Source organism: Epinephelus lanceolatus, chromosome 6 (assembly GCF_041903045.1).
Source record: "Epinephelus lanceolatus isolate andai-2023 chromosome 6, ASM4190304v1, whole genome shotgun sequence".
NCBI lineage: Eukaryota > Metazoa > Chordata > Actinopteri > Perciformes > Serranidae > Epinephelus > Epinephelus lanceolatus.
Window position 1 is genome coordinate 483,639 of NC_135739.1, and position 14,227 is coordinate 497,865.

General features: G+C 45.5%; 1 protein-coding gene across 6 annotated transcripts in view; it reads right to left on the reverse strand.

Annotated features, from left to right (window-relative positions):
• The window catches only part of palm1a (paralemmin 1a), a 29,311-nt gene extending 18,910 nt beyond the window's left edge, over window positions 1-10,401 (reverse strand). For all 6 annotated transcript variants that reach the window (XM_078168413.1, XM_078168411.1, XM_078168414.1 and 3 more), the window contains exons 1-4: window positions 10,336-10,401; window positions 5,886-5,925; window positions 4,280-4,360; window positions 3,433-3,560 (exon numbers count right to left, since the gene is read on the reverse strand). In XM_078168413.1, coding sequence (XP_078024539.1) covers window positions 3,433-3,560; window positions 4,280-4,360; window positions 5,886-5,925; window positions 10,336-10,388 — 302 coding nt within the window. In that variant the 5' untranslated portion in view covers window positions 10,389-10,401. The remainder of the gene's footprint in view (window positions 1-3,432; window positions 3,561-4,279; window positions 4,361-5,885; window positions 5,926-10,335) is intronic.
• Between the last annotated feature and the right edge of the window lie 3,826 nt (window positions 10,402-14,227).

The following is a 14,227-nucleotide window of genomic DNA, read 5'->3' on the forward strand; positions in this document are numbered from 1 at the left end:
GTGTAGTGATGAGGTGTGTTGTAGATGAGGTGTGTTGTAGATGTGTAGTGATGAGGTGCGTTGTAGTTGTGTAGTGATGAGGTGCGTTGTAGTTGTGTAGTGATGAGGTGTGTTGTAGTTGTGTAGTGATGAGGTGTGTTGTAGATGTGTAGTGATGAGGTGTGTTGTAGTTGTGTAGTGATGAGGTGTGTTGTAGTTGTGTAGTGATGAGGTGCGTTGTAGTTGTGTAGTGATGAGGTGTGTTGTAGTTGTGTAGTGATGAGGTGTGTTGTAGTTGTGTAGTGATGAGGTGTGTTGTAGATGTGTAGTGATGAGGTGTGTTGTAGTTGTGTAGTGATGAGGTGTGTTGTAGTTGTGTAGTGATGAGGTGTGTTGTAGATGTGTAGTGATGAGGTGTGTTGTAGTTGTGTAGTGATGAGGTGTGTTGTAGATGTGTAGTGATGAGGTGTGTTGTAGTTGTGTAGTGATGAGGTGTGTTGTAGATGAGGTGCGTTGTAGTTGTGTAGTGATGAGGTGTGTTGTAGATGTGTAGTGATGAGGTGTGTTGTAGTTGTGTAGTGATGAGGTGTGTTGTAGTTGTGTAGTGATGAGGTGTGTTGTAGATGTGTAGTGATGAGGTGTGTTGTAGATGTGTAGTGATGAGGTGTGTTGTAGTTGTGTAGTGATGAGGTGTGTTGTAGATGTGTAGGGATGAGGTGTGTTGTAGTTGTGTAGTGATGAGGTGTGTTGTAGATGTGTAGTGATGAGGTGTGTTGTAGTTGTGTAGTGATGAGGTGTGTTGTAGATGTGTAGTGATGAGGTGTGTTGTAGATGAGGTGTGTTGTAGATGTGTAGTGATGAGGTGCGTTGTAGATGAGGTGTGTTGTAGTTGTGTAGTGATGAGGTGTGTTGTAGTTGTGTAGTGATGAGGTGTGTTGTAGATGAGGTGTGTTGTAGTTGTGTAGTGATGAGGTGTGTTGTAGTTGTGTAGTGATGAGGTGTGTTGTAGATGAGGTGTGTTGTAGATGTGTAGTGATGAGGTGTGTTGTAGTTGTGTAGTGATGAGGTGTGTTGTAGATGAGGTGCGTTGTAGTTGTGTAGTGATGAGGTGCGTTGTAGTTGTGTAGTGATGAGGTGCGTTGTAGTTGTGTAGTGATGAGGTGTGTTGTAGTTGTGTAGTGATGAGGTGTGTTGTAGATGTGTAGTGATGAGGTGTGTTGTAGATGAGGTGTGTTGTAGATGTGTAGTGATGAGGTGCGTTGTAGATGAGGTGTGTTGTAGTTGTGTAGTGATGAGGTGTGTTGTAGTTGTGTAGTGATGAGGTGTGTTGTAGATGAGGTGTGTTGTAGTTGTGTAGTGATGAGGTGTGTTGTAGTTGTGTAGTGATGAGGTGTGTTGTAGATGAGGTGTGTTGTAGATGTGTAGTGATGAGGTGTGTTGTAGTTGTGTAGTGATGAGGTGTGTTGTAGATGAGGTGCGTTGTAGTTGTGTAGTGATGAGGTGCGTTGTAGTTGTGTAGTGATGAGGTGCGTTGTAGTTGTGTAGTGATGAGGTGTGTTGTAGTTGTGTAGTGATGAGGTGTGTTGTAGATGTGTAGTGATGAGGTGTGTTGTAGATGTGTAGTGATGAGGTGTGTTGTAGATGTGTAGTGATGAGGTGTGTTGTAGTTGTGCAGTGATGAGGTGTGTTGTAGTTGTGTAGGGATGAGGTGTGTTGTAGTTGTGCAGTGATGAGGTGTGTTGTAGTTGTGCAGTGATGAGGTGTGTTGTAGTTGTGTAGGGATGAGGTGTGTTGTAGTTGTGCAGTGATGAGGTGTGTTGTAGTTGTGCAGTGATGAGGTGTGTTGTAGTTGTGTAGGGATGAGGTGTGTTGTAGTTGTGTAGTGATGAGGTGTGTTGTAGTTGTGTAGTGATGAGGTGTGTTGTAGATGTGTAGTGATGAGGTGTGTTGTAGTTGTGTAGTGATGAGGTGTGTTGTAGTTGTGTAGTGATGAGGTGTGTTGTAGTTGTGTAGGGATGAGGTGTGTTGTAGTTGTGCAGTGATGAGGTGTGTTGTAGTTGTGCAGTGATGAGGTGTGTTGTAGTTGTGTAGTGATGAGGTGTGTTGTAGTTGTGTAGTGATGAGGTGTGTTGTAGTTGTGCAGTGATGAGGTGTGTTGTAGTTGTGTAGGGATGAGGTGTGTTGTAGTTGTGTAGTGATGAGGTGTGTTGTAGTTGTGTAGTGATGAGGTGTGTTGTAGTTGTGTAGTGATGAGGTGTGTTGTAGTTGTGCAGTGATGAGGTGTGTTGTAGTTGTGTAGGGATGAGGTGTGTTGTAGTTGTGCAGTGATGAGGTGTGTTGTAGTTGTGTAGTGATGAGGTGTGTTGTAGATGTGTAGTAGTTGTGCAGTGATGAGGTGTGTTGTAGTTGTGTAGTGATGAGGTGTGTTGTAGTTGTGCAGTGATGAGGTGTGTTGTAGTTGTGCAGTGATGAGGTGTGTTGTAGTTGTGCAGTGATGAGGTGTGTTGTAGTTGTGTAGGGATGAGGTGTGTTGTAGTTGTGCAGTGATGAGGTGTGTTGTAGTTGTGTAGGGATGAGGTGTGTTGTAGTTGTGTAGTGATGAGGTGTGTTGTAGTTGTGCAGTGATGAGGTGTGTTGTAGTTGTGCAGTGATGAGGTGTGTTGTAGTTGTGCAGTGATGAGGTGTGTTGTAGTTGTGTAGGGATGAGGTGTGTTGTAGTTGTGTAGTGATGAGGTGTGTTGTAGTTGTGTAGTGATGAGGTGTGTTGTAGTTGTGTAGTGATGAGGTGTGTTGTAGATGTGTAGTAGTTGTGCAGTGATGAGGTGTGTTGTAGTTGTGTAGGGATGAGGTGTGTTGTAGATGTGTAGTAGTTGTGCAGTGATGAGGTGTGTTGTAGATGTGTAGTGATGAGGTGTGTTGTAGATGTGTAGTAGTTGTGCAGTGATGAGGTGTGTTGTAGTTGTGTAGTGATGAGGTGTGTTGTAGTTGTGTAGTGATGAGGTGTGTTGTAGATGTGTAGTGATGAGGTGTGTTGTAGATGTGTAGTGATGAGGTGTGTTGTAGATGTGTAGTGATGAGGTGTGTTGTAGTTGTGTAGTGATGAGGTGTGTTGTAGATGTGTAGTGATGAGGTGTGTTGTAGTTGTGTAGTGATGAGGTGTGTTGTAGTTGTGTAGTGATGAGGTGTGTTGTAGATGTGTAGTGATGAGGTGTGTTGTAGATGTGTAGTGATGAGGTGTGTTGTAGTTGTGTAGTGATGAGGTGTGTTGTAGTTGTGTAGTGATGAGGTGTGTTGTAGATGTGTAGTGATGAGGTGTGTTGTAGATGTGTAGGGATGAGGTGTGTTGTAGTTGTGTAGTGATGAGGTGTGTTGTAGTTGTGTAGTGATGTCAGAGAGGTGCTGCAGATGTGTTTTTGTGTGTGTGTGTTCTGAGTACTCAAACTCAGTTGAGACCTGCTGATGGTGTCCTCCAGGTTCCTGGTCCTGGCCTCGTCCTGCTCCAGTTGTCTCTTTACTTCATCCTGTTCTGGTCCAGCAGAGGGCGCTCCGTCCAGCAGCCAGCGCTCCCTCAGGGCCTTCGACTGAACAGGAAATACAACAAGACTGCGGTTAGGACGGTATCATCAAAGTATAAAGATGCAGTGACATCAGACGGACGCTGGTGTCATTCTGTCAATGAACACATGACTGAATGAACATGTGATGGCTGACTTCAGATCAGTGCTGACAGAACATGAAGGGACCGGAGTCCAGATCAGCTGATGTCATGTCTCTGTGTCCTTGTGTCCGTCTGCAGAGCAGCTGCCTGTTCTACATACTGGGCGGCGGCGGTGAGTCTGCGGCGTTGGTCTGATGTCAGATATTTTTACTCTGCAGCTGTTTATAGTCTGATGAAGCTCTGCATCGACACGCCTCCTGATCCACATTGTGAAAACAACTTCCTGTCACCAACAACCAGGGTGAGCAGCTTCACCGTGAGTGTCGCTGCTTCTAACGCTCCATCGCATCTTTGTTTTTATTGTTCATTTTTGTTTTGAATGTTCTGAATCCTGTTTGTAAACATCAGGTTTTTTATTTGTTTTTATTGTTCATATAAAAAAAACAGCAGCAGCTGAAAATCACTGATAAACAACTTCCTCTGCTGTCACATGACAATGCTCCCTGTGGACTGAATGTCTCACACATTTGAAGACATGAAGACACGTCTCTGTGTGTGTCTGTCTAACAGAACCTATCCGTAGCTCCACTAACACACCCAGATAATAATACTGCTGCATGTATCCTTCTGCATCTGTCTCACCTTCAGGTGCTGCAGGGCTCTCCTGTCGTCCTCCAGCTGACGTTTCTTGTTCTCAATCTCAGTCTGCCACTTCCTCTTCTCCTGAGGCATGATGGGAAACACACAACAGTTGAAGCTTCAAGCATGTTAAGACATGACTGAGGCCCCGATAACACTTCACCTGTTTATAGCGTAAACACTTCAACTGTTTACAGTGTCAACACTTCAACTGTTTACAACATAAACACTTCAACTGTTTATAGCGTCAACACTTCAACTGTTTACAGTGTAAACACTTCAACTGTTTACCGTGTAAACACTTCAACTGTTTACAGTGTAAACACTTCAACTGTTTACAACATAAACACTTCAACTGTTTACAACATAAACACTTCAGCTGGTTACAGTGTAGACACTTCAACTGTTTACAACATAAACACTTCAGCTGGTTACAACATAAACACTTCAGCTGGTTACAACATAAACACTTCAGGTGGTTACAGTGTAGACACTTCAACTGTTTACAGTGTAAACACTTCAACTGTTTACAACATAAACACTTCAACTGTTTACAACATAAACACTTCAGGTGGTTACAGTGTAGACACTTCAACTGTTTACAGTGTAAACACTTCAACTGTTTACAACATAAACACTTCAACTGTTTACAACATAAACACTTCAGCCGGTTACAGTGTAGACACTTCAACTGTTTACGGTGTAAAGACTCCATCTGTTTACAGCATAAACACTTCAACTGTTCACAACATAAACACTTCAACTATTTACAACAAAAACACTTCAACTGTTTACAGCATCAACACTTCAACTGTTTACAGTAAAAACACTTCAGCTGTTTACAGTGTAAACACTTCCACTGTTTACAACATAAACACTTCAACTGTTTACAACATAAACACTTCCACTGTTTACAACATAAACACTTCAACTGTTTACAGTGTAAACACTTCAACTGTTCACAACATAAACACTTCAACTGTTTACAGCATGAACACTTCAACTGTTCACAACATAAACACTTCAACTATTTACAACAAAAACACTTCAACTGTTTACAACATAAACACTTCAGCTGGTTACAGTGTAGACACTTCAAGTGTTTACAGTGAAAACACTTCAACTGTTTACAATGTAAACACTTCAACTGTTTACAGTGTAAACACTTCCACTGTTTACAACATAAACACTTCAACTGTTTACAATGTAAACACTTCAACTGTTTACAGCGTGAACACTTCAAGAATTTACAACATAAACACTTCAACTGTCTACAGCGTAAACATCGAGATAAAAACACAGTACTGTTGCAGTTGCTGCTGATGTCTGAGATGCAACACGATTAAATTACACTGGAAGTAGATGAGTGTGTGTGTGTGTGTGTGTGTGTGTGTGTGGATCAATAAGTGCATTAGTGTCAGAGCTCTGATCAGCTCAGAGGGTCAGGGTGTGTCTGCAGGTCTTAGTATCTGCTGCAGTCAGACGTGTGTGTGTGTATTACGTGTGTGTGTGTGTGTGTGTGTGTGTGTGTGTGTGTGGGAGGGTGGGTGTGTGTGTGTGGTGTGTGTGTGTGTGGTGTGTTCACTGACAGTATGTACATTACACTCACTGCGAGGAGCTGCTGCCGATCCTGCTGAGCCTCACCGACCCTGAGGGACACACGCACACAGATATTAGAGTTAATGTGTTCATCACCAGGGGTCACTGTAGGTCACTGCAGCAGCACTGGGTGTCGGCCTAACCTATGAGGTCAGAGGGGTGATCTTAGAGCAGGAAGTATCAGGTTTGAAGAGGAAACATGAAGTAAGTGTAGCCAAAGACAGTGGATAAACCAAGACGGTCCACTGCGAGTCAGTTTCCTGTATCAGTGTCACGTGGGGTTGGCGACCACCACACCCCTTTAGGAGACTAACAGCAGGTCCTGAGTCCATTGACTTCAGTGGGAGAAATGAACGTGATTACAGATTATGGCTGATTCTTTCTCCCCATAGTCACGGAAGCAAATATTGGACCTATTTATCACAAGCCACATATCTTCAGAACATCCCGACACCAAAATGGCAAATTTCAGACGGACAAATCAGGAGAAAATTTACTTTGTTCAAGACCTGTCTCTGTCTCAACAACACACTCTCACGAGATCTGGCAACAGATATCTCCTCTCTGGTGCTGAAATCAGTGCAGTTTCATCAAAGATACAGTCAGGTCCAATTGGTTATAATCAGTGGTTTTCACAGTCAGGTCCGGTTGGTTATAATCAGTCAGGTCCGGTTGGTTATAATCAGTGGTTTTCACAGTCAGGTCCGTTTGGTTATAATCAGTGGTTTTCACAGTCAGGTCCGGTTGGTTATAATCAGTCAGGTCCGGTTGGTTATAATCAGTCAGGTTCGGTTGGTTATAATCAGTCAGGTCCGGTTGGTTATAATCAGTGGTTTTCACAGTCAGGTCCGGTTGGTTATAATCAGTCAGATTCGGTTGGTTATAATCAGTAGTTTTCACAGTCAGGTCCGGTTGGTTATAATCAGTCAGGTCCGGTTGGTTATAATCAGTCAGGTTCGGTTGGTTATAATCAGTCAGGTCCGGTTGGTTATAATCAGTGGTTTTCACAGTCAGGTCCGGTTGGTTATAATCAGTCAGGTCCGGTTGGTTATAATCAGTAGTTTTCACAGTCAGGTCCGGTTGGTTATAATCAGTGGTTTTCACAGTCAGGTCCGGTTGGTTATAATCAGTAGTTTTCACAGTCAGGTCCGGTTGGTTATAATCAGTCAGGTCTGGTTGGTTATAATCAGTGGTTTTCACAGTCAGGTCCGGTTGGTTATAATCAGTGGTTTTCACAGTCAGGTCCGGTTGGTTATAATCAGTGGTTTTCACAGTCAGGTCCGGTTGGTTATAATCAGTGGTTTTCACAGTCAGGTCCGGTTGGTTATAATCAGTGGTTTTCACAGTCAGGTCCGGTTGGTTATAATCAGTAGTTTTCACAGTCAGGTCCGGTTGGTTATAATCAGTGGTTTTCACAGTCAGGTCCGGTTGGTTATAATCAGTAGTTTTCACAGTCAGGTCCGGTTGGTTATAATCAGTCAGGTCCGGTTGGTTATAATCAGTGGTTTTCACAGTCAGGTCCGGTTGGTTATAATCAGTGGTTTTCACAGTCAGGTCCGGTTGGTTATAATCAGTCAGGTCCGTTTGGTTATAATCAGTGGTTTTCACAGTCAGGTCCGGTTGGTTATAATCAGTCAGGTCCGGTTGGTTATAATCAGTCAGGTCCGGTTGGTTATTATCAGTGGTTTTCACAGTCAGGTCTGGTTGGCAGTTGGTCCAGAGGATCAGCTGGACTCTGCTGAGCTCCACACTTTCCTGGTTTTATTTTAGTGAAGCTGAACTCAAAGGATCCTGAACAAAGCTGCTGTCCATCTCCATGGCGACTGGACTCTACAACAGAGAATCTGAGCTGCAGAGAAAAACACCAGCCACAGGCTCTGATATATGTACTGGGTCCACTGGAAACCAGTTCAGACTGCAGAGCATCAGCACAGGACAGACAGGAAGTTCACCTCAAAATAAAATTACAAACCAACAAACCAGCTTCTGTGTTCCTCTTATTGTGTCCACACCCTGACACAGACCACCTCACTCAACTACAGACCAGTACAGACCAGTACAGACCAGTACAGACAGGTACAGACAGGTACAGACAAGTACAGACAGGTACAGACAGGTACAGACCGGTACAGACCGGTACAGACCGGTACAGACAGGTACAGACCAGTACAGACAGGTACAGACCAGTACAGACAGGTACAGACCAGTACAGACCGGTACAGACAGGTACAGACAGGTACAGACCAGTACAGACCGGTACAGACAGGTACAGACCGGTACAGACAGGTACAGACCGGTACAGACCAGTACAGACCGGTACAGACCAGTACAGACCGGTACAGACAGGTACAGACCAGTACAGACAGGTACAGACCAGTACAGACCAGTACAGACCGGTACAGACCAGTACAGACCAGTACAGACTAGTACAGACCAGTACAGACTAGTACAGACAGGTACAGACCAGTACAGACAGGTACAGACAGGTACAGACCGGTACAGACCGGTACAGACAGGTACAGACAGGTACAGACCAGTACAGACCGGTACAGACAGGTACAGACCAGTACAGACAGGTACAGACCAGTACAGACAGGTACAGACAGGTATAGACCGGTACAGACAGGTACAGACAGGTACAGACCAGTACAGACAGGTACAGACAGGTATAGACCGGTACAGACAGGTACAGACAGGTACAGACCGGTACAGACAGGTACAGACAGGTACAGACCAGTACAGACCAGTACAGACAGGTACAGACAGGTACAGACCAGTACAGACCAGTACAGACAGGTACACAGAAACAGTCAGACATACTTTTCTGATTTGATTGATCTGAATTGTTTTAATAATCAATCTGATGAGTCATAACAATCAGCTGATCGATCAGATAAATATTGATCTGCTCTCAGAATCAGAGGAAATAATTTCATATTAGATTGATTACACTGACTAACTGAAATGATTGTAGCTTTTATTTAATTCTCAGAACTTCCTCCTCAGTTTTCCACAATAAAATCCTTCATTCAGATCATGTTGTGTCTTTTACTGTGAAAACATTAGGAGGAGCAGAACCAACCCAGTGAATTCATCTGTGTCCTTCTCATGTCAGGGATCTGCCCCGAGTGTGTCCTTGAATCACATCCTGTTAAACTCTCCATCCAACATCGCTGATCAACTTTTTTATCTGTTGCCTGGCAACCAACGAAGCTCAACAACTTTGTTGCCGTTGTTTTTCTCACTGAAACACAAAAACAACATTGTCACCTTAAAGAAAAATAAGAGTTCTAAAGAGTTCATCCTGAAGGGCTGACGTTTGACCCAGAACCCTCTGTTAAAAGAAGGGTTCTTTATGAGAGTAAGGGTTCCATTAAGAACCCTGTTCAAGCATAAAGTTCCTTTAGCCCTGGGCTAACCTGTTAAAGTAAAAGCATCACTGGTGGGAGCCACCCTGGATGGGTTCTCGATGAAACCTTTTGCATATGAAAGGGTTCTTTTACTTTTTACACTACAAGTCACATTCACCCATTCACACACACATTGACACATGGTGCCACCTGCAACTCAGTTTTTAACACAGTCACACACAGATGGACACTGAAGAAGACTTCACAACAACAAGTAAAAAGTGAACTTTGATTTCTTACAGTTCAGTTCAGGAGAATTTTGCCTGAATATTTACTGGAGAATAAAACAGGACTTTTGATTTTCTGTAACTTCTGTAAGTTCTCAGTTATTTTGGACTGTTCTGACGCAGCATCACAAACACACAGAATGATAAATAATGAACGGTCCCTTAAACTCCTGGTTCATCATAATGACCCCTCCCTCTGTTAACACGTCACACTTTATATGTTTATATATAATATTAATGTTAATGACTCTGTTTGAACTGCAGCCTGCAGAAATAGACTTTATCTTCACTACTGCTGGTTTTAACATGACTGGGCGAGGCGAAGCTTTTATTTTGAAGACTGTGACCGGAAGTTGTCTAAACTTCTCGAACTTGACAGCATTGATCATAAATCAGGTCCTCGATGTCACAAACTGATCAATATGTAATCAGAAGGCTCGTGCTGCTCATTGATGAGCTGTCCCGTCTGATTCCGCACAGAAAAGTAGAGCACAAAATGTTTTTGTCACTCCGCCGGATTTAATGTCATTTAACCCTTTCCTGTCCTCGTGCGGTGACCACACATACATGTGCATGTTTCCGGTGTCTCTGACGGACTTTAGTGCAGTTTTTCCTCCACAGCTGATTCCCGGTAACACCGGTCCTGACTCAGCGGTCTGACGGACTGATGCCGCACAATGACGACACACCACACGCCCCGCACGTGCACACTCAGGTCACACTTCACGTCATGAACATACAGAACATTTAACACAAGAAGAAGAAGGAAAGAAGGAACGATGGAAACATGATAAAAGAAGAAGAAAAAATAAAGGGTACTTACTCCATGTCTGAGAACAGCTGCTGCTGAGCCCCGAGTCGTCCGGTGGTCTGCATCCGACAGAGAACAGAGACCCGCCCACACCGAGAGGAGGACGGGGGGGGGGGTCAGAGTACTCCACAGTACCAATACTGCAGCACCGACAGGTCAGAGTACTCCACAGTACTAATACTGCTGCACCAACAGGTCAGAGTACTCCACAGTACTAATACTGCTGCACCAACAGGTCAGAGTACTCCACAGTACCAATACTGCAGCACCGACAGGTCAGAGTACTCCACAGTACCAATACTGCTGCACCTACAGGTCAGAGTACTCCACAGTACCAATACTGCAGCACCGACAGGTCAGAGTACTCCACAGTACCAATACTGCAGCACCTACAGGTCTGAGTACTCCACAGTACCAATACTGCAGCACCGACAGGTCAGAGTACTCCACAGTACTAATAATGCTGCACCAACAGGTCAGAGTACTCCACAGTACCAATACTGCAGCACCGACAGGTCAGAGTACTCCACAGTACCAATACTGCTGCACCTACAGGTCAGAGTACTCCACAGTACCAATACTGCAGCACCGACAGGTCAGAGTACTCCACAGTACCAATACTGCTGCACCAACAGGTCAGAGTACTCCACAGTACCAATACTGCAGCACCAACAGGTCAGAGTACTCCACAGTACCAACACTGCAGTACTCCACAGTACCAATACTGCTGCACCTACAGGTCAGAGTACTCCACAGTACCAACACTGCAGTACTCCACAGTACCAATACTGCAGCACCGACAGGTCAGAGTACTCCACAGTACCAATACTGCTGCACCAACAGGTCAGAGTACTCCACAGTACCAATACTGCAGCACCTACAGGTCAGAGCACAGTACCAATACTGCAGCACCTACAGGTCAGAGTACTCCACAGTACCAATACTGCAGCACCAACAGGTCAGAGTACTCCACAGTACCAATACTGCAGCACCTACAGGTCAGAGTACTCCACAGTACCAATACTGCAGCACCGACAGGTCAGAGTACTCCACGGTACCAACACTGCAGTACTCCACAGTACCAATACTGCAGCACCTACAGGTCAGAGCACAGTACCAATACTGCAGCACCGACAGGTCAGAGTACTCCACAGTACCAATACTGCAGTACTCCACAGTACCAATACTGCAGCACCGACAGGTCAGAGTACTCCACAGTACCAACACTGCAGCACCTACAGGTCAGAGTACTCCACAGTACCAATACTGCAGCACCGACAGGTCAGAGTACTCCACAGTACCAATACTGCTGCACCTACAGGTCAGAGTACTCCACAGTACCAACACTGCAGTACTCCACAGTACCAATACTGCAGCACATACAGGTCAGAGTACTCCACGGTACCAATACTGCAGCACCTACAGGTCAGAGTACTCCACAGTACCAATACTGCTGCACCGACAGGTCAGAGTACTCCACAGTACCAATACTCCAGCACCTACAGGTCAGAGTACTCCACAGTACCAATACTGCTGCACCGACAGGTCAGAGTACTCCACAGTACCAATACTGCTGCACCTACAGGTCAGAGTACTCCACAGTACCAATACTGCTGCACCGACAGGTCAGAGTACTCCACAGTACCAACACTGCAGTACTCCACAGTACCAATACTGCAGCACCTACAGGTCAGAGCACAGTACCAATACTGCAGCACCTACAGGTCAGAGTACTCCACAGTACCAACACTGCAGCACCGACAGGTCAGAGTACTCCACAGTACCAATACTGCAGCACCTACAGGTCAGAGTACTCCACAGTATCAATACTGCAGCACTGACAGGTCAGAGTACTCCACAGTACTAATACTGCTGCATCTACAGGTCAGAGTACTCCACAGTACCAATACTGCTGCACTGACAGGTCAGAGTACTCCACAGTACTAATACTGCTGCATCTACAGGTCAGAGTACTCCACAGTATCAATACTGCAGCACTGACAGGTCAGAGTACTCCACAGTACTAATACTGCTGCATCTACAGGTCAGAGTACTCCACAGTACCAACACTGCAGCACCTACAGGTCAGAGTACTCCACAGTATCAATACTGCAGCACTGACAGGTCAGAGTACTCCACAGTACCAATACTGCTGCACCTACAGGTCAGAGTACTCCACAGTACCAATACTGCAGCACCTACAGGTCAGAGCACAGTACCAATACTGCAGCACCTACAGGTCAGAGCACAGTACCAATACTGCAGCACCGACAGGTCAGAGTACTCCACAGTACCAACACTGCAGCACCGACAGGTCAGAGTACTCCACAGTACCAACACTGCAGCACCTACAGGTCAGAGTACTCCACAGTATCAATACTGCAGCACTGACAGGTCAGAGTACTCCACAGTACCAATACTGCAGCACCAACAGGTCAGAGTACTCCACAGTACCAACACTGCAGTACTCCACAGTACCAATACTGCAGCACCTACAGGTCAGAGCACAGTACCAATACTGCAGCACCGACAGGTCAGAGTACTCCACAGTACTAATACTGCTGCACCGACAGGTCAGAGTACTCCACAGTACCAATACTCCAGCACTGACAGGTCAGAGTACTCCACAGTACCAATACTGCTGCACCGACAGGTCAGAGTACTCCACAGTACCAATACTGCTGCACCTACAGGTCAGAGTACTCCACAGTACCAATACTGCTGCACCGACAGGTCAGAGTACTCCACAGTACCAACACTGCAGTACTCCACAGTACCAATACTGCAGCACCTACAGGTCAGAGCACAGTATCAATACTGCAGCACCTACAGGTCAGAGTACTCCACAGTACCAACACTGCAGCACCGACAGGTCAGAGTACTCCACAGTACCAATACTGCAGCACCTACAGGTCAGAGTACTCCACAGTATCAATACTGCAGCACTGACAGGTCAGAGTACTCCACAGTACCAATACTGCAGCACCTACAGGTCAGAGTACTCCACAGTATCAATACTGCAGCACTGACAGGTCAGAGTACTCCACAGTACCAATACTGCTGCACTGACAGGTCAGAGTACTCCACAGTATCAATACTGCAGCACTGACAAGTCAGAGTACTCCACAGTACCAATACTGCAGCACCTACAGGTCAGAGTACTCCACAGTATCAATACTGCAGCACTGACAGGTCAGAGTACTCCACAGTACCAATACTGCTGCACTGACAGGTCAGAGTACTCCACAGTACTAATACTGCTGCATCTACAGGTCAGAGTACTCCACAGTACCAACACTGCAGCACTGACAGGTCAGAGTACTCCACAGTACTAATACTGCTGCATCTACAGGTCAGAGTACTCCACAGTATCAATACTGCAGCACTGACAGGTCAGAGTACTCCACAGTACTAATACTGCTGCACCTACAGGTCAGAGTACTCCACAGTACCAATACTGCAGCACCTACAGGTCAGAGCACAGTACCAATACTGCAGCACCGACAGGTCAGAGTACTCCACAGTACCAACACTGCACTACTCCACAGTACCAATACTGCAGCACCTACAGGTCAGAGCACAGTACCAATACTGCTGCACCTACAGGTCAGAGTACTCCACAGTACCAATACTGCTGCACCGACAGGTCAGAGTACTCCACAGTACCAACACTGCAGTACTCCACAGTACCAATACTGCAGCACCTACAGGTCAGAGCACAGTACCAATACTGCAGCACCTACAGGTCAGAGTACTCCACAGTACCAACACTGCAGCACCGACAGGTCAGAGTACTCCACAGTACCAATACTGCAGCACCTACAGGTCAGAGTACTCCACAGTATCAATACTGCAGCACTGACAGGTCAGAGTACTCCACAGTACCAATACTGCAGCACCTACA